The sequence below is a fragment of the Centropristis striata genome, chromosome 2 (assembly GCF_030273125.1).
Source record: "Centropristis striata isolate RG_2023a ecotype Rhode Island chromosome 2, C.striata_1.0, whole genome shotgun sequence".
NCBI lineage: Eukaryota > Metazoa > Chordata > Actinopteri > Perciformes > Serranidae > Centropristis > Centropristis striata.
This window is the reverse complement of record NC_081518.1, coordinates 12,577,711-12,601,559: the sequence shown is the minus strand read 5'-3', so window position 1 is coordinate 12,601,559 and position 23,849 is coordinate 12,577,711. Positions and strand designations below refer to the sequence as shown.

Sequence of the window (23,849 nt, the reverse complement as noted above, 5' to 3'; positions counted from 1 at the left end):
GATCAAGTGCTGTTTTATGTGATCGGGACATCTTCTAACAAGAAAGTAGGTGCAAGGCAACAAGCTCTGTGCAGTCGTGGCTTTGGTCATATGTCCTGAAGCAGGTTCCATTAGTTTATTGATGCTAATCCGCCTGCTGGAGTCACATACTGAATGAAAATTTTGACTTTTGAATTGAAATTACAATTAAAGTGTGTCAACTGCTGACAGAAACGTCTGAGACACCAAAGAGTTGACTACAGTTGATTTGTTTGTGTTCCAGAATAACTTTTTATAGGATTATTATGATAAAACATTCAAAAGCCAGTGACTGAGCAAGACGATCATTAAAAAGGAAAAGAGGTCAAACCTTCTTCTCACCCGTCTCTGTCACAGCTGGTGTGTCCCTGCTTTTTGACCTCCACATCCAGCGAGCCACAAAACCGCTTAATCTTCATTAATAATTTTCTCCTGATATTTGTCCTCTCATCTCATGCCTCTAAATGCCAGCATTTTCTCTGTTTTATCTCTTGGACTGACTGCAGGACAAGGCTTCTATTGTATGTGGCTTCATTTGTCCCGCAGGCCTCCACTGCTTGCGCTGTTTCAGAGCTTTGCTCCGTAGGTGTTATTTTATGTGGAATGTGGAGGGTCACACTGAGCGCTGTGGTTGAGATATTATCACATAAATGGGCTACTCATAAACAGAGACACCCTTTAATGTCCAAAGAAGAATTCCTGAAAGGCCACGGAGGCTGGAACTAATTTAAAGTTCATTTAATTCCTGCATAGATGAGCCACAGATAAAAAGAGTCTGAGGACATCTCACACATAAAATTGCATATTTCGTTTTTCATTTTGATTAATTCAGAAACTGGTTAACTGTCATAAGCATTACCAGGACACTGGCTTTGACAAAGGCAGCAGTAGAACCTAATTCGCCCTCTGAACTGTGTTTCAGTCCCGAGGCACTCATGGAGAACATTTTAATTGCTGCTGTTCAATAGTCAGTGTCAGGTCATTTAAATTAATGATTTTCTTGTTGAAGCAACGACAAGTAACTTTTATTTTGTGTTGCTGTTGGCGCCCCCTGTGGACAAAAGCGGCAGCGTTTCTGTGAACATTTGCGCCTTGTGTCGTAAAGATCTTGATCTTGCTGTGGAAACCGCCTGCTTCAACTTCAAGTAATTCTTAAATCTTTTGATTTCTTCCAGGTGCCCTAATTAAAATGCACATAATCACAGGATTGAGTTTTTGTGTTAAATGCCACATATGGAAATAATTTCTCTTAACTTTGATGGATCAAGGAAATGTATGAAAAGGTACTTGCAACTGTGAATGCTAGATAATGAGGAAACATACTGTGAATTAAATTGACATCTTGTTTGCAGCGGCACAGAAAACTGATTTAATCGTAGCTTCTCATAGTTGGTGGTTGGTCATTACTGTGAATAGTAAAAGTTTGGAGTGAGTCAGGAGAAGCACTATCACTTGGTCTTTATTTCTGTTTATTTCACATAAAGCATTAATACAATCCAGTTAATGTGGAGTGAGAGATGTGTCAGGAGAGGTCATGAAGCCAACTTAGGGATAAAAAAAAAAAGGGAAAGCAATAAAAACAGCAACAACAACAACAACAAAGAAACTGAGCATGCATAATTAAAGAAAAAACAAAGCAAACATAATAATGATCATAATTATAATATTTGTAATATTAATGATGATTCTTAAACATACATATATGCATACACACGAATGTATGGAAATTATATGACATCATGAATTAAATGTGATGACGATTCCTTTTAAAGTCCACCATATATAATAGAGCACTGGCCATACTTTGTTTTGTAAAATGGAAGTTGAAAAAGGTCAGCCTGTCTGGAATTGTACGATTGAATTTGGGAAATTTAATGAAAAGAAGTTATGAAACGATGATGGTAAAGAAAAAGGCTGTAACATACAAGGTTGCCCATAAAGTTAGAATAAAATATTTTTTACCTATTTCAGTGAAATGATTGTGACAATGTGATTCATACTTGACAGATAAAGTGTATATATTCTCAAAACTTCAACTTTATGGGCGACCTTGTATATTTAAAATTTTGCTTTTTTTTTTTTTTTTAAATCAAGGTCAAAGCATTAAGAACATTTGCTTCAGCTGCACTCTCTTCCCTCACAAGTGTTCAATGCAGAAAGCCAAAACTCAATCTCAATTTTATCCAGAGACACTTTTTAAAAAACGTTTTAGTATTAAATATAGCATCTAACCATCAACTCGGACAAAGGCATCTTCACTTGGCACATTTAACAATGCAGCTTTATATCCTGTTGGCCATGCAAGATCATGAATGCATCTGAAATTCATGTCACAAAGCTCACATTTATGTAATCACCACAGGGTCATTAAAGCCCCATCAGAGCTCTCATTATGGATCTTTGGGTGGCGGCTTATTCTATAGTGACAACCACAATTAATCAGGAAAGTTTATTCTTTGTTCAAGACGACATTACAATTATTTCACATTAGTGCTGCTGGTATCATTTTGTATTATGCTTTTTATTTAATGTAATTTCCACCAATTAGTTGATTACAAGTATGTATGATGAAAAGTCCTTTTTTATGCCCTCTTTGCCTTTTATAAATCAATTATCAACACAGCCTGTCTGATTGGTCAGATTTGTCAGCCATTATTGACCTATTGCAAGCATATTGGTATCCATCTGTATCCATCAGTGTATATGTACGCACCAGTAATGAAATATGTTTTTGCAGAATATGCAATGCAAAAATATAAGCTTTGAGTGAAATGGTGTCATACAGTAGAAATATATTTTATTTTTAATTATTTTCTTGCTGTTTATTTCCTTTACTACATTCGTCTAATGATTATATTAAGTATTCTTTAATTTATTTACTTTATTTACTTTAAATTATCTGTACAAGAAAGACGTTTTTCTGAGTGTCTTTGCATAGACAAATTGTTGCATATTCCGTGTAATAAAGGTCTATTTCCATTCCAGCTCAAAAGTCCAATAAATCAGCTGCCATATCTGAATTTATTTCCGTCTAAGATTTTTAACCGTCTCAAAATTCCAAAATTGTCAGGCTCTACTCTCCTTATGGATAATTAAATACTGAGTTCTTCTCGATGAATTCTCCTGTCTGCTCCAGGTAGGACAGAGTGGCGTGAATATTTAGTAATCGTGATTGACAGAATTTAATTGGCTATGGTAATAAGGAAGCTGAAATGAGACACTTAACTAAGGGTTGCTGTATTCCATTGATTTTTTCTCTCTCTCGAAGCAGCTCTGCTGCAGCAGTAATAGCTGCATCACTATAGAAAATTATGGCTTCCTAAAGTTTGAAAGTTTGACCTTTAATAAGAGCCAGTGAGTTTTAAGCCAGTGGTCAAAAGAGGACATTATACATAATATATATATAATATTTTGGTTAATTTTTAATCATTTTTTGTTTGTACTAGAGCTGAACATAAATATAGTTATTGGATTGCTGCACTTATTTGGTCTTTAAAAATTGAGGTTTAGAGTTCATTGCTCAGGTGTTAGTTCACTGCAGTTCAAAGACATTATTTTTAATGTCAAACAGGCGACTTATTTAATATTTCTCAGATTGTCAAAGAAGATTGTTGTTGTACTAATTACTGCTCTTTTATCCAAGAAAACCCTGTTGCCTCTGCCTGAAACTTCAAATCCATTACATTCAGGATACAGAATACTTCCTGGTGAAGTCCTGCCTCTCTAGTGTTCAGAATAACTAAGTTTTCATGGTCAAAAGTCAGCTACAGAAAAATCAGAAGCATTTATTTTGATGAAAATGTTGCAGAATGCTTCTGTGTGTGTTTATAACAAACAGACCTTTATGAATTCTGCTCACATGTCTCTTTTTTTCTTTAAAAAAAAATCTTTCCTGCCCCCCTCACAGTCGCGGCTGGGGCTGGTGCCTTGATGATGCGCCAGGGAAGGATAAGCTGTCTCTGAACTCGGTGCTTCCCGGGGTTCTGTACAGCGCTGCCCATCAGTGTCGGCTGCAGTACGGCTCTGGGTCCCTGCTCTGCGATGACATGGACGTAAGACTCTATATCACAACAAATAGATAAAAAGCCTTGGAGAGTTTTGTTTAAAGCATCTGGGTCCTCTATCGTTTCTTTCTCTTCATTCCTTCACTATTCTATTGTGTACTGAACATTTTTATCATCACATGCTCTTTGTTTCCTCTTGTGTTTTGTTGTTTTCTCCTCGTACATTCTCTTCCTGTTGGTCTTGACCTTCTGCTCTTAAAGGTCTCACAACAACATGTTTCTCATTGTGACCACCGTTGTTCCCTGATCCCATTATTTCTTCTGTACAGTGTTTGCTGCTAAAACTTTACCATCTAATTACAGTACCAGATTGTTGAAATCGAAACAAGTCAAGGTCAATGCCACCTCTAAACCTCTGTAAAATAATGAATACACTAGTCCTACTCGAAAACCGTTCTGCTTCACAAATTAAGTAGAGCAGCATATTTGTAAGCTTAGAGGCGAGTATATTCACATTGTTCTCAGCTCAAATCTACTCTCGTATGGATTATAGAAATTGTAGCCATCTATCCATCTATGACGAGACTTTTGTGAGAAAATTTGAGACAATAAAAGTGAGAGGCACAGTATAGGGCTTGAAAATCCCATTCCACAGCGGAAATTACATCCTCCAGCAAACGACATGTTGGTAGGTCAATCTACTGAATGAAATCATTACATTCCTGCTATTTTCATAAACCACAACACACACAAGTGTTTGAAAAAAAGGATATTGTGATGAAGCAATCAGAGTTGTGGAGGGAGTTATTCTTCTATTGAGTTTACAACATTTTCAATATCCTGAAGGAATGCAAGACACAAGTTGTGATTTCCTGCCCAATCCACTGCAGTAGAGGTCACTTCACTGTGAGTCTTTACACACAGCTTCTTCAATCTGCAGTGTCAACGTGTGCTGTATGGATTATTTAATCTATTCTGGGACTGAGGTGACAGCCATGGCCAGAGGCATCATGTTCATATTTCTTTACATTTGGCACAAAGGTCAACTTAGACTCACAGATGAACAAATTAGATTTTTGAGGTCAACAGTCAACTTGGGTTGAGTTCTGGTTTAAACCAAGCCCCCAGGAAGAGACGCTTTGATGCCAATTTGACATAGTTGCAAATTGTTGAAATTACAGCTCCCAGGTGCATCACATTATTCCATTGGGCCCGGAGATACTTTTTCCCATAGACTTACATTGGTAAAGAAAGATTTTTTTTTTGTAACCTGTAATAATGACTTGTATCACAATCAGAATTTGATCCATTCAATACGATAACATTTAGAAAGTCTAGAACTAAACAACTTACAAAACGTTTTTAGTTTTTTGGTGAGATGCCTGAAATAAGGTAGGTTGTTAACACAAGCTTAAAAGATGTTTGCATTTGTTGTAGTATGGCATTTAACACGTTAGTAAATTCCCCCACCTTGTGAATTTTGAAGTTTAATTTGTCCTTAAAAAGGCGATTGCTAACAAGTGGCTAAATGAGAGTACAGTGGTTGTCGGGGACATTAGATGTCATCACACCAGACACGAACGGGAACTGTCTCACACTAGTCCGCCTTAAAGCTTCTAGTCGTGTTTTTCAGTGCAATGCAAAGTCTTGTACATTGTAAATTATTTTAATAAACAATATATTAGACTACGGGATGCATAGTGGCATTCAAGCCATGCGACAGTGAAGAAGTTTGCAATAGCATAACGTTCTTTTTTTTTTACTTCTGTCTGCTTCTTCAAACATCATAAAAGTCGTTTTCCTTTGTGAAGATTATCCTGCTGAACAAAATGCGTCAGCATCAGAAACGTGTGTTTGCGACACAGCCTATTTTCTGCAATGATCCAAAAATCTCATAGGCAAATTTTTAATAAACCCCATGGCCATGCTAACTTCCGGGTTGGCCTTAAAAAAAAGCCATTTTGATTCCTCTCTATAGATGCGGAAGAGCTCTGGAAGATTCGGGTATTTTTTATGCATGCAAACTTATTTTAATTCATGCGCCACTGAGCAACTGTCAGAGGGAATAAGCAGAGCCCTGCCTCCAACACTGTGTCCAGGTTTCTTTATACACCCATGTATCACACATGTTCTGCAGTCGTCAGAGAGACAGATGTGCTCCGATAATAAAGTAACCTTTGAGAATGCAGACACAGTTCAATATGACAATTCATTGTCAGTCATTAACATTATATAAGGTTTGTTTATAAATGACTAACAGAGCCGCTAGTGTCTAATAGACAGTGGGCAATTTATTGCTCAGCCGTCACGAACAAGATCATTAGAGGTGGGAGAGCGGAAGTTGCTTACAGAGCATGATGTGTTTGTACTGGACAGCTATTATTGGATAACATTACTGAATAAAGATTACAGATTTCTTTAGAAAGGAACATTGAGCCATTATGAAGATGAAGGACCCTACTTATATACAGGATAAGCTCAAAAAGAACTAGTTAATATGACGTCTCGTCCGACCTTATTTGAAGGCTAAAATGTTGTTCTGAACAGATGCCCTCAAATGCTGATGGAAAAGCCTAAGAGGAAAAGTAGATGCGATATCCGGTAAACCCCTGAGAGTCATTCATTGTCATGGTGTCGCATGAAATTTGACAGAAATGATTGTGTCAAGAATGAAAAATGAGAAATCCACAATCCAGCATCGAAAAGCTGTTGAGGCGATTTCAGAAGCTGTGAAACTGTCTGACTAGCAGGTCTGAGGGAGCGTACTGGAGCCTTCAGGGCCCCATGTGTTTCAGCCCACTGGTTTTATTTTCTCTACTGTAACTGTGAGCACCTCAGCGTGGCCAGACAGTACTGCCATCCCCTATATAGCACAGGAAACTCCCCTCTCTGCACTCATCAATCCTGGAATTATGACATGAGCCGGATTTAAACTCGCTGCATAAGCAAAACGCTCATCTTAAAATGTTGCCGGTCGTGGTAACATGGCTCACACATGGCATGAGGCAATTATAGAGGCTGGTTTGAGATTTCAGGAGGATTAAAAAGCTGATGATTAACAAGGTTTAAAGAAGTCTCAGCTCACTGCTGAAGAATCTCACAGACCTGGAGTTGTGAAAGTCCAGACAATACGACATTTCTTGACACAGAATTGGCTCCTTTCTGGGAAGTCTTATCTGTGTTTGAGTCAATGCACTGCAAATTTGATTAAATCCTTTTGGCTTTCAAAGCTGTCTGTCTGCCTTAAATGTTTGTAAGACTGCTGTGTATTCTGTCTGTGAGCAGATCTAAATAATTTATGTATACTTAGAGTAACAAGACTGGCAAAAGACTGGACAGGCGGAGACCACACACATGCATTTTCCCCCGGCGATGCAATTCCTCAAAGTAACTAACAACATCTTTTTAACTATAATTTCTTTCAAGATGTGGAGCTTAAACAAGCACCCCCTCAGGATAGAAAAACAATTGTGGGGTGTGAACAGATTTACAACTCCATTCAAGCAAATCCAATCCAGTCTTACAAACTCCCAGTCACATAGTTTAAATGCCTTTTTTTCTAGTTGAAAGGTACTCTGTGGAGTTTTCTTGTATACAAACAGAGTTTTGTTAACATTCAGCGTGTCTCATCAAAGTGAGAGGTGTGTATCCTTGAGGCTTAACCTCTCAGATATCTGCATATGAATGCAGAATGTGTAGGCAAAGGGACAAAAGTTAAGTATCAGAACAGTTTCCATTTGTTGTTGAGTAGTATTTACCAATCATGCTTGAGTGTGCGATGGTTGCATGTGGGTGAACGGTCTATGTGGAGAGCAAAGGGTTGGAAATCACTGGCAGAAATGCAATCCATCTACAATCATCTGACTAGGATTAACAGGTAGGGACGTTATGAAGCAGTCGATAAAATGGTATTTTCAAAAGTTGTAAATCATCACAATCACAAGAGGTTGATAATAAACTCATAAGTGCACACAAAAAATATAATGACAGTTCCAGCATTATGTGGAAAAAAGGCTGCAGACAGACGTGCACAACCAAACACATGATGTAGATAAAAAACTTAATAAATAGGACATGTTAACCCTTTATCAGGCGAAGAACCGTATTTGGTAACTTCAGCGGATATCCAAAATAAAAATATTTCGAGAAAAAAGTTGCAAATTTACTAGATTAAAGTGGCAGATCTACAAGAAAAAAAGTCGCAGATAAGAGATTTAAAGTGGCAAATCTGCGCGAAAAAAGGTCGCAGATTTACGAGATTTAAAGTGGCAAATCTACAAGAAAAAAGTCGCAGATTTAAGAGATTTAAAGTGGCAAATCTACGTGGAAAAAAGTCAGATTTACGAGAAAGAAGTGGGAAAAAAAGCAATTTTTTCTTGCAGATTCACCACTTTAAATCTCTTAAATCTGCGACTTTTTTCTTGTAGATTTGCCACTTTAAATATCGTAAATCTGTGACTTTTTTCGCACAAATTTGCCACTTTAAATCTCTTAAATCTGCAACTTTTTTCTTGTAGATTTGCCACTTTAATCTAGTAAATTTGCAAATTTTTTCTCGACCCCATTTTGATATCCACTGAAGTTACCAAATATAGTTCTTCGCCTGATAAAGGGTTAAAGGTGGATTCCCAATGTCAGATTTTCATCTGAAACAAACGGCATTACATTTTCATGGAGGAGAGCTTTTTCCTCATCAGTCAATTATTAATAATAATAACTTAGATTTATATTGGGCCTTTCAAAAAACAAAAAAAAAAACAAGGATGCTTAACATAGAGTGGGGCTTGTCCGATGGAGGATAGTTCCAGAGTCTGGGGGCTGTAGCACTGAATGGAGAGCAGCCCTGTGTGTGAGGACCGTAGCCTCCGGGATGGGGTGTAGTGGTGGAGGAGATTAGTTAGCTACTGGTGGGCAAAGGAATGGAGGGATTTGTATGTGAGCAGGAGTTTTTTGTAGTCGATGCAAGATTTGATGGGGAGCCAGTGGAGGTGGATGAGGGTGGTCATGTGCTGAGTTCTCGATTGCATGGATCAGTGTCTCTGCGATGGAGTCGGGGAGTGATGGCGAAGGTCGGGAGATATTTTAGAGGTGGAAGAGTACAGTTTGGTGATGGCCGGGTCTGATGTGGGAGTGGAATGAGAGGGTCGGGTCCAGAATGACAGCCAGGTTGCGGACTTCAGTGGAAGGGCAGATGGTGCCCTTCCACTGAAGTCTATTCTACACATTTTTTTCCCCGCATTGTGCTATTGTCTTATTGAAGTGGGTTTTTTTTTTAATCTAATATTGTTACAGAGTAATTAGATAACAGGGTTAGTACGGGTGCTTGAAATCCTTGAAAAGGCTTGAATTTAAATGTTGTATATTCAAGGTTTAAATAGTGCTTGGATTTTGGATAAAGTGCTTGTAAATGCTTGAAATTCTTACTGTATTTCTCTTGCATTCTGACTATATCCATCTATAGACTATAGATAATCACATGTTCAATGTAAAAAATAATGAGTAGCCTATCTGAAATTAAGACCGTTCCTCCTAAAAGTGTAATACCATCGCTGTTAGTATGGTTAAGTGAATCTCCCCCTTTTAGTATGTAAGTACTCATCTAAAACATGCAATTAACAACAGGTGTAAGATACTGGAAAAGTGTACGAACCCTGAGATAAACTAGAATATTATTTTCAACATATAAAGCACAACCTTCAGGAACTGAAAATGCACATCACGATGATAGTTATATCCATAACAATAGGCTGCTGTCTGAACTGAGCTGTTTCTGCTGCAGCTCAAGGAAATATATGTGTATTCTTTGATGTTGTTTGTGCTTTCTGAATGGATGATAATGTTTACTTTGCATTGAATTAGATTCCACTTATCGTTTGCTGCAAAAACCTGTATTCATTATATTGTGCGTTTATCATTTCTCACTATTTTCAACAGAGCTGTTGAGAAACTGACAATGTAATCTGAAAGACATTGTCTGCCTTGCCTACTTTGAACAGAAATCCTAAATATTACATATTTTTATACACATGTTTCTCTCTCCAGTTGTTTACTGTCCAGTGGTGGAGGTTGTAGTTGTGAATTTTGACCTCCTCTTAAATGCTACTGTGGTTATGTTTCACACAGAGCTTAGAACATGCAGTGCAGCCTGTTGACATGAGTCAGTGGTACGTCTGATTGTTTGTGTCCTGGGATAAACGAATTGTTGGAGTTGTTCAATACTATGTCGGTTTGGGGATTTGAGAGGGTTTCTCTATTGATTTGTTCATTTTTGTGTGAGACAGAGGAGGATATCTGGGCAAGTGCTGACAAATCCCCTGACATGCTTGACTCAGCTGGCCATCTGGAGAGCCGGGTAAAAGCACAGACAGGTTTTGAGCTCTGTGGAGGGTATAACGACCAGTCACTGTGACCTTTGCATTGCTTTTGAAGTTTAATCCCAACATTTAAGAATCAAAATTACATTACATGCCTTTCCCAGCCTTTACCCTTACATTATCAGCCGCACAAGTTGGAAATTATTACTAAAGCTAAATATAGCTTCTTACAGATCACTGGTAAGTATTGCATTCTAAAAGTTCAAATCGTTTAACTCTCAAAAATCATCCAAATCTGCAGCATGATGATTTTGATTAAATGCAAACTCATTCATCACAAATGTCAAGCAACAGCAACAAAAATATACTCAGACAATTGCAGCCATCAGCCATGGGACTCCGTTATAAACAGAATATTTGACCTTTTGGTCTTATCAGTCTGCAGCCACACACACAGAGATTTTACCAGTGTGAGAAAGAAACAGCTTCTTATTGGTCTTTTGATTCATTGTTGCAAAATAAGGCCAGATTTTTGTCTGTAGAAGTTTTTCATTCTCAATGAGCTGACGTTGCTTTTCATGGTGGCACTGAGAGTTTGACGCACTGCAACTAAAGAAACACACACAAGTGACAGACAGTTGCATTGAAATGAGTAACACACATGCAGCATAAAAAACCCCAACACAACCAAATACAGAAATGCACAGTATGAAATTGTGTTTTCTGAATTTGCAGCACGTGTTAATGCTGCACATGTTGTCAAATTGATCGAAACTCAAGAAAAAACAAGCAAATTTGAAAACACATTCACCAAATTGTATCCAGGTACAGGGTTCGTTTTTTTGTGTATTTATTTTTGTTGTTTTCATAACAGAAAAATATATATAAATTATATATACAAATTAGAGATAATTGGTGGAGCTACACAGAACAATACATGTTTTGTTTTTTTGACAGAGTTTTTGACATGAGAGAAACAAAACTATGCAAAAGGGTATAACATAAATGGCACAGCAACAGAATAGCACTAATTCAGTTTTTAGACATTAAAGCAAGAAAAAGTTGCCATATTTTAAAAAAGATATCCTCTTTAGCAGATATGATGTACCTGATTTTCTCCAAGTGTAATACATTTCCCAGCTCTCTCAACCACATTTCAAATGTAGGAGCCCTTTCAGATTTCCAATACTGTAGAATTAGCTTTCTGGCTAACAATGTTGAAAGGGAGATAGCCTTAGCTTCATAGCTACTTTTTACACTATCTGGATTAGCCACTCCAAACAACACGGTGAACGGGTCTGGGTTACATGGGTGATTAAGGGCCTTAGTGAAGAACTCAAACAAGGATGACCAGACAGGGTTCGTTTTTAATGAGAAAAACATTTTTTGGTATGGTTTATACTTTCAGACCATTTACAGGAAGTAGTGGCAGGCTGTTGGAAAATCAATGAGGTGCAGTAGCTCATAGGGAGAGGGAGTGGCCAATTTAGACTGATTTCCTACCATCCTGGCCCTGATCTGGCCAGTCCCAACCCTTCATCTCATATGGGTTAGTCTGATATGATGATTGGTGTCCACTGAGATTCACCAGGCTCAAGGCGTCCCACGCTTCATTACTCTGATTGGTTGTAGGTCTATCCAGGCACAGTTCTGTCTGTGCTAGTTGACAGCCCTTGGAAAACAAAAATGAACAGCGGTTCCAGACTTAGCAAATTAGTCCAGCGATGCCCTGCTATTGAACAGCTGCTTTAAAGTGTAAATCTGAGGGCATTGCAATGCAGATTTCACACACACAAAATTCTTTAAAAATCATTACTGTTGTGCTGTACAGCATGATGCACAACTAAAGATAAGAATTCAGTTCATGAAGCCCAAATCTATCATGTCACATTGATTTCACAATTCAACATCATACAGCAATATCTTTCTGGGACATGGGGATTCAATCCTCTGTCCTTGCTCTGTGTGATAACACATGCCATTTCTTCAAACAGTGGGCCTTGTGAGTGAGGGTATGCTTCTTCCATCAATAGACCTCCTTATGTACTGAACCCCAGTGGAAATGCTGAATTCGGGCAATTTAGTCTGATATATTCTGTCAGTAAACCTGTAGAGAGAAGCCTGTATCGACTGATGAGAAAGTGAACACATCTGTACGGTGCAGATCTATAAACTTCATTTATTCAGTGCAGTACTTAATGTATTTGCTGTATATTTGAGTGGGGAAAGGCAGTTATTGCTTTCATACTCAATCTCTGCTTCAGTGCAGAAACTAAATGAAAAGTAAACAACAGCATGTTTAACATACAAACACGTTGTGGTAGTAAGACTGTAATCTCTGCTCCCCTAGAATGTATGCAGCACTCTGTGGTGCACTGTGGGAACGACCTGCCACTCAAAGCTGGACGGGGCTGTGGATGGGACCAGTTGTGGAGAGGACAAGGTAAGGTCTTCCATTTCATCAGAAACATGATTTGTTGTTGACAAGCGACATTTATGACTGATATAATCGGAGTCAACATGTGAAAACGGGGCCTAACACTCTTTTTTGACTCTGTTCATCCCATAAATATGGTTTTTCCAGACTGTTTCATTTTAATTCAATAAAATTGTATTTAAATAGTCCAGAATCACAAATCACATATTTGCCTCAAAGGGCTTTACAGACTGTACAGGGTATGACAACCTCTTTCCTTTGACCGGACAAGATAAACTCCTCAAAAAAACCCTTTAACAGGGAAAAAAAGAAAACCTCAGGGAGAGCAACAGAGGGGTCCCTCTCCAAGGACAAACAGACATGCAATAGATGTTGGTTGTACAGAACGGACCAACATAATAGAACAGATTAAATCGAGTGTGGGAGGATAGAAAGGGAGAGTTAGAGACAGAGAAGAAAATATGAACAATGAAAACAATAATGGCACTATCTACAATGAAGACTGTGACCAATGATGCTAGATGTGGTGCTGGTAGATAAAGTCAAATGATAATGGTAGTTATAGGAATAATAGAAGGAATAGGACAAATGGTAATAACCATAGCAGTAGTGAAAATAAAATGACAGCAGAAGTGTCGAGTGTACCGATCCAACCCTGACCCATGGTGGGGATGGTGGTGGTAGTGGGTGCCTAGCAAGGCCGCAGCAGCAGCTACAGTCAGTGACCCCAGTTGACAGTGTTCTTTAAGTATCACAATGAGTAATACTAAAAGAACGAGATTATGTAATTTGAGTGGTCTAGGTAAAGTACACCAACACACACACTCTGCACCAGTTTCTTTTTTTTCTTTTTCTTTTTTTAAAGCTGCAGAAGGTCTTATGTGTTGGAGTAGATTTTATTTCTGTGGTTTTCGCTTTTATACATATTTGTATGAGACTCCGAGAAGTAAATATTTTGTTGCCAGCAACTGGGTCACGGCTGTTGTTGTGCATGACAGTAAACAACGTGAACTTGCAGCAGATGGTTTTATATCAGCATGTCAGCAGTATGAAGTGAGCAACAACTGTAACACCACAAAGTAGCATGACGCACTTTAAGCTAAATAATGTTGCTTATGCAATAACACACATTCACAGCATCCCACCATATGTATAACAGTAGTTTGTTGTAGTTACTTATACAGTATATGATTCTGGTCCTTAAAGCTATAGAACACATTGCTGCATTCATTTCCTGTTGAGTAAGAACAAGAGCTTCACTGTATGTGTACATTTATTTAATGATGCATTTTATTTTATTTATTTATCAGTGGTGTGTCAGTGGAGAGTGTGTGGCAACTGGATTTCAGCCAGAGAGTGTACATGGAGGCTGGGCATCGTGGGGCGAGTGGTCGGCCTGTTCCAGGACGTGTGGGGCTGGAGTTGAGAGTGCCCAGAGAGACTGTGACAACCCAGTGTAAGTTTTACTTTTCAGACAAAAACTTTTTTAATTAGACAATTTTATTACTTCTGTAATAACCTATATCTTATGAGCGAATAAAAGTAATATCTGATGAACATAACATCACCATGGCTCGACATCTTGGTTGTGGAGCCATGGGTAAAAAGCTATTTAACTATAGTTAGAAGATGAAACTTCTTCACACTGGAAGGTGTAATGTAGTCTCTTTGTACGAATATAAAGAGATGAAGCCATTTTTGGCAGCACATGAACAGATGGTGATTGGCATTTGATGATGAAAGGAGCATCGGGGCAGAAACTTAATTCACACATTTCGTTGTTCTCAAGATAGCAAGTGAGAGACGGTAGAAGCTATTATATAATCTGCAGACGAGAGTCCAAAAATCTGGTCGATGTTATGAGCAAAGAAATCTCAAATAGATTTTACAGAATAAGTGTATGTTTTTGCAAAATAAAAAAGGTTTGATAGACTGGATTTGTTTGCGTATTTGAAATTAGTTTTAATTTGCGGAGTGAAACCAATATTTTTATGCACAGAATTAAAATACTTGTCTAAAATATTGCCTCTTTCCTCCAACATTTAACTTTTTAATAATGTGTGCAAGAGTGTGAATACGGTACATTTAATACTCAAGCGTAAAGTATTCATACATATCACCCTTAACACGAGTGAAATTAAAATGTTTTGGTCCTAAGTGATTTTGCAGCCCAACATAATCTACAGATCTTTGAAAACTGAGCTACATGTCTTTTTAAATTGTTTCTCCTTGTCGCTGTCATTGGGTATTGTCCCTGCAATATCTAAGGGACATTTCAATCAAGTTTCCCATTTTTTAAGTTTAGGTCTTTAATTTTCAAGGCAATTTGAGCTTCTTATAAACTGGCAAAACATAATTTGCCATTCAGCTGGGTATCTTATTTTCCGATCATTTTGAAGACAAATCCTTGGTGAAAAGCTGCTTCTTTACAATTTCTAGTTCTTGAAATGTTCTCCCAAGTTTGGCTCATTTTTCTCACAAAATGTATCTCTACTAGTATATTTCTACGAAAATTAATCATGAGTTGTAAACATTACTTCCGTTTTTTTGCATCTACCATACAAAGCTATTTACTCCATTTGTTGTATGTATTTTGTAGCAGTTCCTCATAAAAGTACTTAATTATGGTTCATAATATCCAATAATCTCTTTGTCCATGAGTTATTGTGTTGTTAGGTGTTTTAAGTAGTTATTATTGCATTTACTTCACCATTTTCTACCATATAAAAAAGTTTTCAACATAAAAAGTTTGTGAGCAGCACTGAAATAATGTCTTTTACTATCCAACAGGCCGAAGCACAGAGGCAAATATTGTTTGGGAGAGAGACAGAGGTACCGGATCTGCAACACCACACCGTGTCCTCAGGACGTGCCCACCTTCAGAGACATACAGTGTGGTCACTTCAACAGCTTACCATACAAGGGCAAGTTCTATAAGTGGGAAGCAGTCATCAACAGAGGTGAGCAGATCCAATGTTACTCATTAATACTTAATGTGATGGTATTTTGGCAAAATTTAAAAAGTTGTACACTGTTCATTGAAATCATAACCCTGTGTCTCTCTCCCCCAGTCAGCCCTTGTGAACTGCACTGCCGTCCACTGAAAGAATTGTTTTCTGATAAGATGAGGGACGCTGTCACTGACGGGACGCCGTGCTACCAAGGCAACAAAAGCAGAGATATGTGCATCAATGGCATCTGTAAGGTATCAACACTGATCCTACTCTTCCACATTTTCTCTGACAAATAGGTTTCTCCTCTTCAGTGTTTCCTCTCTTTCCTCTCTCTCTTTCCTCTCTCATTTCCAAACATTCATTTGATTATTCTGCTCTTGTATTTCTGATTCATTTTGATGCATTGCTGCTCTAATAGTCATGCAGTATAGTTGACCCCCAGTTTGTTTTCCCCAGCAGGCGAGTGTTACACATTTGACATTCTGCATGAAAATGAGCTTGTTGATAGAAAAACATTGTGGCTGTTATCTCTCTGCTCTTGCCTATCACCCCGGGCCAAAATGCCAGTCACTGATACAGACATTGTTTGGATGCTGAGTGGACAGCGATCACAGACTTCGTGGCTCTGATTTCTTGACATTTTGTGACATTTTTGTCAGGAAGCCACTATTCCACCTTACCTGGAAACCATTTAGTGATTGGAAGGGTCACTGTGACATAAAAGGCCAAATCAGTATTTCAGTATTTCTCAGCTGATCATGAATAAAGCAGCATCATGCAGAATTGATCATGTTTGCGATTTAGTGCCCCAGTTTCAGAGTCCAATTTACTTCTATACCGCTGTTGTAAATATGAGCAGCTGTACATTTGCCTTTGTTATGTTAACATTACCTGTGATCAAAAACTAGTTGACAACTTTGCCAGATGTGCAACAATGCAAAACATAGCAGGCCAGCTAATATTACTTGTTAGCCCAAGAGCAAAAAGGCCAACTCAATGTCTGTCTTGCAGGCTTTTATTCTGCCAAGTACAAAAGCCAGTGTGAGATTTACTCTTGTCTCACAGCCTCTTGCTCAGTCACTTTATTCTGTGTCCTCTTGCCTCTGCCATGATCCATCATCCATGATGACCCCAGCAACACTCCCGGCCAACTTTCTCCTCCCTGCCTGTGCCTGAAAACCCTCCTCCCAGCAATCCAAAGCTCCTAATCTTGTGGTGTGAACACTAACACTTCCTTGGTGCTTTGAGTATTCCTAGCAGTACAGCTAGCTGGGCAAGCTGACTGCAGATACAGCTACAAGTATAAAGCTGTCAATCAGGAAACTCTTGAGGCAGAGCAGCCGGAGGACATAAGATAGAAAACCAGAAAACATTTTTTCAAAATAATTATTATCCTGTTTCACTGAAATCAATGACATATCTGGTGGTGTGTTAGTGTTGTAAAGCCACTTCTTTCAGCAGTTTAATCCCACTCACCAAAGTCAAATACAACAGCTGTGGTGCAGTTTTATATTGATTTTAAAGCTGTTATTTTTCTGTAAAGTATAAAAGAAAATGTTTAAGAAAATTATAGTAGCGTAGTTTAAGTCGTCTAGTTTTCATCCTGTCAATCATTTCCCATCATATATTTTGAATTATGGTCCTGTGGAATAATATTAAAAGATTACTGGATTTTGTTCTGGGCTCTTTTTTTGTGGCTTTTACAAACTGATGTATGTATGAACAGATCCTTTGAGGCTTATCGAGTCTTTATGTGGATAATAGATTATAATATTTAGTGCCTCTTATGTAAGTTTGCCTTTGCTGTGTCACTGTCACTGTCTGGCTTATTGTAGATAATGTACTGCGGGGGTTATTTTTTGTGTGTGTGTGTTGCAGAATATAGGCTGTGACTTTGGGATCGACTCCGCTGCTGTAGAGGATCGCTGTGGGGTGTGTAACGGTAACGGATCCACCTGTACGACAGTGAGGAGAACATTTGAGGAAACCGAAGGACTTGGTATGTTTCTAAATAATCGTGGTTTAGCAGTAGACCTCTTTGTGGAAGATATTTTAACTTTTTAAGACAAAATCTTCCTCCAAACGCTCTCCAAAGAGTCATTTGTTTCCTTGGTCTTCTTCTGTATTAATTGACTCTATATCAAGATACCTTGTGTTTGAATTTCAATGACGTAACATTTAATGTCCTTTAGGCTATGTGGACATTGGACTGATCCCAGAGGGAGCCAGGGACATCCGCATTGAGGAGGTGGCTGAAGCTGGGAATTTTTTGGCGCTACGAAGTGACAACCCAAACAAGTATTTTCTGAATGGTGGCTGGACCATACAGTGGAATGGAGAGTACAAGGCAGCCGGGACAGTATTCACCTATGAGAGGACAGGACACCTGGAGAACCTGACGTCTCCTGGGCCCACCATGGAACCACTGTGGATTCAGGTCAGATTAACAATTTCATGTTTTTCAATAGAGCCTGGCAGATTTTATCTGCCTGTTTGATAAAGGTGGTGGAAATACAAACGGTAAATATTCAAAAGAGATTTTAAATTTGATATGTGGTTCCCCGGGAATATTTTTTGCAGAGAGCCTGGTAGTTTTTTCTGTATGTGCTCAATAATTCGTTTTTTTATATTGTCTTGTGTGTTACAGCTTCTGTTCCAGGAGACCAATCCAGGGGTGCGGTACGAGTATACAATCAGTCAAAATGTCTCAGAGGATAACAACATCCCTACGTCAGTTTTCTTCTGGAAATACGGTTCATGGACTGAATGCAGTGTAACCTGTGGAACAGGTAAAAGAAAACCAGGCTGGTTAATCTTTTTCCTTTTTTTATGGCAGCTGAAATACAAACACAGCAGTTCATGTGATAAATTGGTACTATATTTTCCCAGCCTTGAATTTGCTTTGCATTCACAAAGGTTAGAGAGAAAAAAAAAAGGATTTTACATCAAAATGAGATTTCTGAACATCTAAGTAGTTGTCTACGTCAAAAGAGCAAAAAAAGATTATCAACAACAACACGCATGTCCTCACAGACTTCTTCAGCAATGTGATTTAGATTGCATGAATGTAAAACAAATCAAAGGGAGTTTGGTTTTATTCCAAAAAAAAGTTAGACTCGCAAACAGCCGAAGTAAAATAAATCTCATGTATGGATTGATAAATACAGTTTAACCTTGAGAGACGAAACATTACAGGCTTTTAATGCACTGGTCAGTTTAAAGATTTTGAGCTATTTTGCTTCTTAAACATATTTCTTCTTTTGCAACTGGTGCCGTCGCCCCTTCTGGTCAGAAAGAATGCAGGTTTAAGGCGCTTCCACTTTGTTTCACTGTTCAGGCCCATACAGTAGGTTGCCGCTTGGTTGCAATGAGCTGTTGTACAAATGCTACACAGTCTTATTCGCTCAGCTCAAATGTTTCCTACTACTTCCATTTTTGTTTTTTATTTGCAGGTTTAAACCTGCAGTACAAACACTACTGAACAAAAAAAGGTTGTGTCAATTAGGATTAAAGGAGCTTCACATGTCAACAATGTCTCCAAATCTGCATTAGGTTATTTATCAAGTTAAAGCTCCTGTAGGAGTCTTTTATCGCAGTGTTGTGTTTTCTCTGATTTCTCAGAAGAGCTGCTAGTTCAACCTGTTTGATGCACTTTGGAGATCAATAATGTTTACAATTACAGTGTTTGTGACGAATATAGGGTTTGAAAGCTCGTCCCATATGGCTGAACAGTAAACCCTTTGTTTTCTACACAAGTGTTGCAGAAGAAAAAATGAAAGACTGTGAAATAAATCTTCAAAGATCTAAAAAAAATTGTAGTCTGAAAGTTAAGAATGAAAGTTAAGCTTCACACAGCGGACAGGAGTCTTTGATGTTTACTGTACGGCACAGAAACAAAATGCATACATCACTTTGAATATAACCAATTAAATGACATATTTTGCACCTGCTATGTACCTTCAAATTAAAAATGTCATGACTGAAGTGCTTCAAATTACTCTAAACTTTGACATAATGAACACAGTACTACAGTGATATATATATATATATATATATATATATATATATATATATATATATATCCTTTATTTAACCAGGAAAAAAGCCTCATTGAGATAAAAAATCTCATTTTCAAGAGAGACCTGGCCAAGAAAGCAGCATAAATACGTTACAACATTAAACACAGTTTTCACAGACATTAAATACTAATACAGCCATCACAACAACACTGTGAGCATCAGTAGCCAACTTGTATGGAGCCGTCACACTGACCAAGGGAATCGATTACTTTGTCCTTTAAATTGATTTGAATTAGTTGAGTTTGAGTTTGGTTTCGACACATGTATGTGCACAGATATGAGGGGAGCAGCCTAAGAATATATTTGTTGATAAAAGCTAACCTAACATACAAAGATGGCATTTCAGCCGTGCAATACAGAGTACAATAATGTGTGCGATTTTCACAGCCAGTACTGAAATGCAGAGCATAATGATTAACACAATCCAACTTCTTAAGGCTCTGATTAGTAGCATTCATAAAAAGCAGATCAACATAGTCCAGTGGAGGCAAGAATGTTGCAGGAATCAAATATTTCCTTGACTGATAAGAGAAGCAAGATTTGTTTCTGAAAAATAATCTTCATTTTAGCTTTAGTTGTGACACAAGGATTTATCAAAGAAATGTACTTTACTGCCGTGGTCCTCAGACATGTGTTTGTAACTGCTGAAAAGGTGACAAAGGTAGAGAATGCTTATTTCATTAGAATTGTACTATTTGATTTTACATTATAACTTATTTCATCTGTTATTGTTTTCTGATACAGTTGCTGCGTGTGATTCTCAGCAGGATTATTATTAACATGTTTAATTTCTATAATCGCGACAGCTGATATTGCATGTGCAAGTTTACATACTGCTGAAATATTTATTGATACAATGTTTTGGTACCTGTGTCAATAAATATTTCAGGAATCAAGTTTTTCTCATTATTTACAATATTTCAGCTTCCCCTGACGCTCCTGTCACTCATTCCGGTGTACAGAGTTTTTTTTCTAAAGATGAAAAAAAAAAAAAAAACAGGTGAAAAAATAGTGTGAGCTGTTGTGTGAGAGTAATGTTTATTTTTATACTATATTTATACAACTACAGGGATTTGCAAGGACCCACTCCATCCTTATCCCCTAAATCCCAGCTCTACTTTGACACGTAACATCCACTGGAGTGGACAGGCATGAAAGGGTTAATACATGGCCAGTCAATAATGTGTTCTCTCCTCAAACTTGAGAAAATTGCATTGACCCTGAGAGGTTCCTCTGAGAGATTTTACTCTTATTTGGGATCTTTGATTGATTGTGTTGATCGGCTTCCCCATAGTAGGCTGCCACAGTAATGATGCGTCCTGTGCCTGTATGCACTGATGCACTGTGAGTTCCTTTATCAGATCCTTGTGTGTGTCTGTGCATACAAAGTATGTGTGTGCAATGAAGCGATTCCAGATACCACCAGCTCCTTGCATCTTTAACTTATGTGTTTTTCTTCTATTTCCTTGCCTTTCAGTGGTTAATACAGCATAAATTGGCAAGGCTTTGATGTTTCGTTCTCTGCTCACTTAGTTTTTCCATTTGTGCTTCTTTGTGATTGTCAAGGCTAAACACACTAATTGTTGGTGGAAATGGTTTTTATGTGTGTGGGCTGTTTAGTCTTTGTAAGATTAAAAATGTCTTTATGTCTGTTCAGAGCTTTTGAGTTGATTGCAGGTTTGTTTTTTATAATGAGGGAGCAGTGTGGCAGCAGCATTGGCAGTTTGAGAAGTACAACCTGCTAGAATAGCCGTGAGCATCTGTTTCAACACCAGCTTTCACTTTCATCTTTACATACTGCTGAGGATGTAGTGGGGACCCTTTTTTCCTTATGTGAGGAGATTTTCTTATTTCTCAGTTTTGGGGCGCTGCAAGCTTCCTTACAAACATGATTCCCAGTGTTCCTGTAAGTTGCATCAGAAGGGGCCAGCTGAGATTGTTTGGGCATCTGATCAGGATGTCTCTTGGGCACCTCCCATTTGAGTTTTTCCAGGTATGTCCATATGATAAGACCCAGAAGAGATTATGTATCTAAATCTTAAATCTTGAGGGTACCCCAGGATAAGCTAGAAAAAATTACTGGGGAGAGGGATATCTGGAATACCTCTCTATGACCCGTCCTTGGATGTTTTTGTTGACAAAAACATTTGTAATTAAAGTCCATGGTTGTCCGTACGTAGAGGGGTGGATTGATCGATTGAACTCAGGATGTGAAATCAAAAGTCAACATTACTAATTACTAATTTGAACCCAAACCAGGTTCTTTAAAACTTAACCTAACCATGTCGTTTTGTTGCCTAAATCTAACAAAGTTGATTTATCAAACATATTTATTTAACCCAAAACCAAGACCTTTTAATAAACCTAACCATGTAGTTTTGTTCCCTGAAACTAACCAAACTGCGACTGTTTCACAAACAAAACACATTTCATGGTCATTTTAGGAGACTGGGTTGCAGCAACACAGTTTTACCGACATCCAAAACACATGTGACCAAAATATCTTCCACATTGTGAGATCACAGAAGATGTAGCTGCTGAATATAGACAAAAAGGCATGTCACCAACATGTGTTTTCTTGCATTTTTTTCCTGCCTTATTGCTTTTTTTTTTCTTTCTGTCTACATCTGGCTGTCTTGTCTGTCATGAAGTGCATTTGAAGGTGTAAATGAGGTGGGAGTAGAGGTCATTTAGAGGTGAGAGGTGTCCGCTACTCTGACGTGGTGGAAATAGTGAAGAAGAGGGGAATCACAGCAGGAGATGAATCCATCAACTATGAGACAAGTCCTTTCATGCACTGTTATGTCTAGTTATGTCTGAAAACCTGGATGAGACACTTTTCAATGTGGTAGATTTCTGTTCAATCTCTATATAAAAGGAATTGGTTTGTGATGTTGTGTCTAAATTTACTTTAAAGGAACTTTATATTACCACTGGCAGTGCTGTTTAAGTGCTGATTTCATATTTATGTGTAGTATGGGTCCTGCTTTGGCAACATAGAAAATGCATTGTTCTGTATTTCGTTACTTCTGGTTGGTTCTTAGCATCTTAGTCACATACTGTTGGCTTACCAGGTGCCCTCTGGGTACAATACTTGTATGTGTTTGTGTGTGTGCTTAGTTACAAAAGCTTCTCTCTTCTCTCACCAGGTGTTCAGAGGCAGATGGTTCACTGTGTGGAAAAGACTACTGGGATAGTGGAGGAGCAGTTCTGTGACCCTTTAACCCGACCTGACGATAACAGAACCAGCTGTAACAAGGATCCATGTCCAGCCATGTGAGTTTACCCTCCAGTCCAGACATCATTTACAAAATGACACCAGCAGGAATCACCCTCCGAGATAATGACGCTTGTCAGCTTTTAAGAGCACATGAAAGCACATAATCCAAGTCTTAAAACACAAAGTTACTGCTTTAGTCATAGGTTAAGTACTGCAACCCCTATTCCCCAAAAGTTGAGATATTGTCTAAAATGCAAATGAAACCGAGTGTGATAATCCTGAGGATCCTATTTGACATATATTAAATGGAAAACAGAGATAGTATAAACTAGATACACTTTTGTTATTTTGTAAATATACACTCTGAATTTGATGCATTTTATTTTTATTTAGGTTTTACTCAACATGTGTACAATAAAACAAATGCCACAGAAATCACAAATAAGCTACATGCCACATGGAGAGCACAGACTTCTGCCAAGGCCACTGGTCAATTCACTTGCTGTTCATGAAGCTCAGCTTTAAGTTATAATATGGACTAGGAGTGTGACGATACACTCAGCTCCCGAGACGAGACGAGACACGATGGGTTTACGAGAACGAGACAAGACGATTTTTTTAAGAAACTACAATGACACAATATATGACTGGACCAACAGACTTTTATTTAACCAAGTTGCACATGCATTTTGAAATGTTTTATTATAACTCTTTACATGCATGATGTAAGCATGAGCTTTTAATACATTTTAATACTTCTTCTTTCACAAATTGAAACTAAACTAAAATTTATAAAAGCTCAAATAAAATATATAAAATAAAA

At 38.0% G+C, this 23,849-nt stretch overlaps 1 protein-coding gene across 1 annotated transcript in view; it reads left to right on the top strand.

Moving 5' to 3' along the window:
* Positions 1 to 23,849, top strand: part of LOC131984302 (A disintegrin and metalloproteinase with thrombospondin motifs 7) — a 93,556-nt gene that overhangs the window by 41,721 nt on the left and 27,986 nt on the right. Inside the window, exons 9-17 of the mRNA XM_059349165.1 lie at positions 3,926 to 4,070; positions 12,687 to 12,779; positions 14,084 to 14,229; positions 15,564 to 15,733; positions 15,845 to 15,978; positions 17,606 to 17,726; positions 17,920 to 18,164; positions 18,375 to 18,516; positions 22,956 to 23,082. Of these exons, the coding sequence (XP_059205148.1) occupies positions 3,926 to 4,070; positions 12,687 to 12,779; positions 14,084 to 14,229; positions 15,564 to 15,733; positions 15,845 to 15,978; positions 17,606 to 17,726; positions 17,920 to 18,164; positions 18,375 to 18,516; positions 22,956 to 23,082 (1,323 nt within the window). The remainder of the gene's footprint in view (positions 1 to 3,925; positions 4,071 to 12,686; positions 12,780 to 14,083; positions 14,230 to 15,563; positions 15,734 to 15,844; positions 15,979 to 17,605; positions 17,727 to 17,919; positions 18,165 to 18,374; positions 18,517 to 22,955; positions 23,083 to 23,849) is intronic.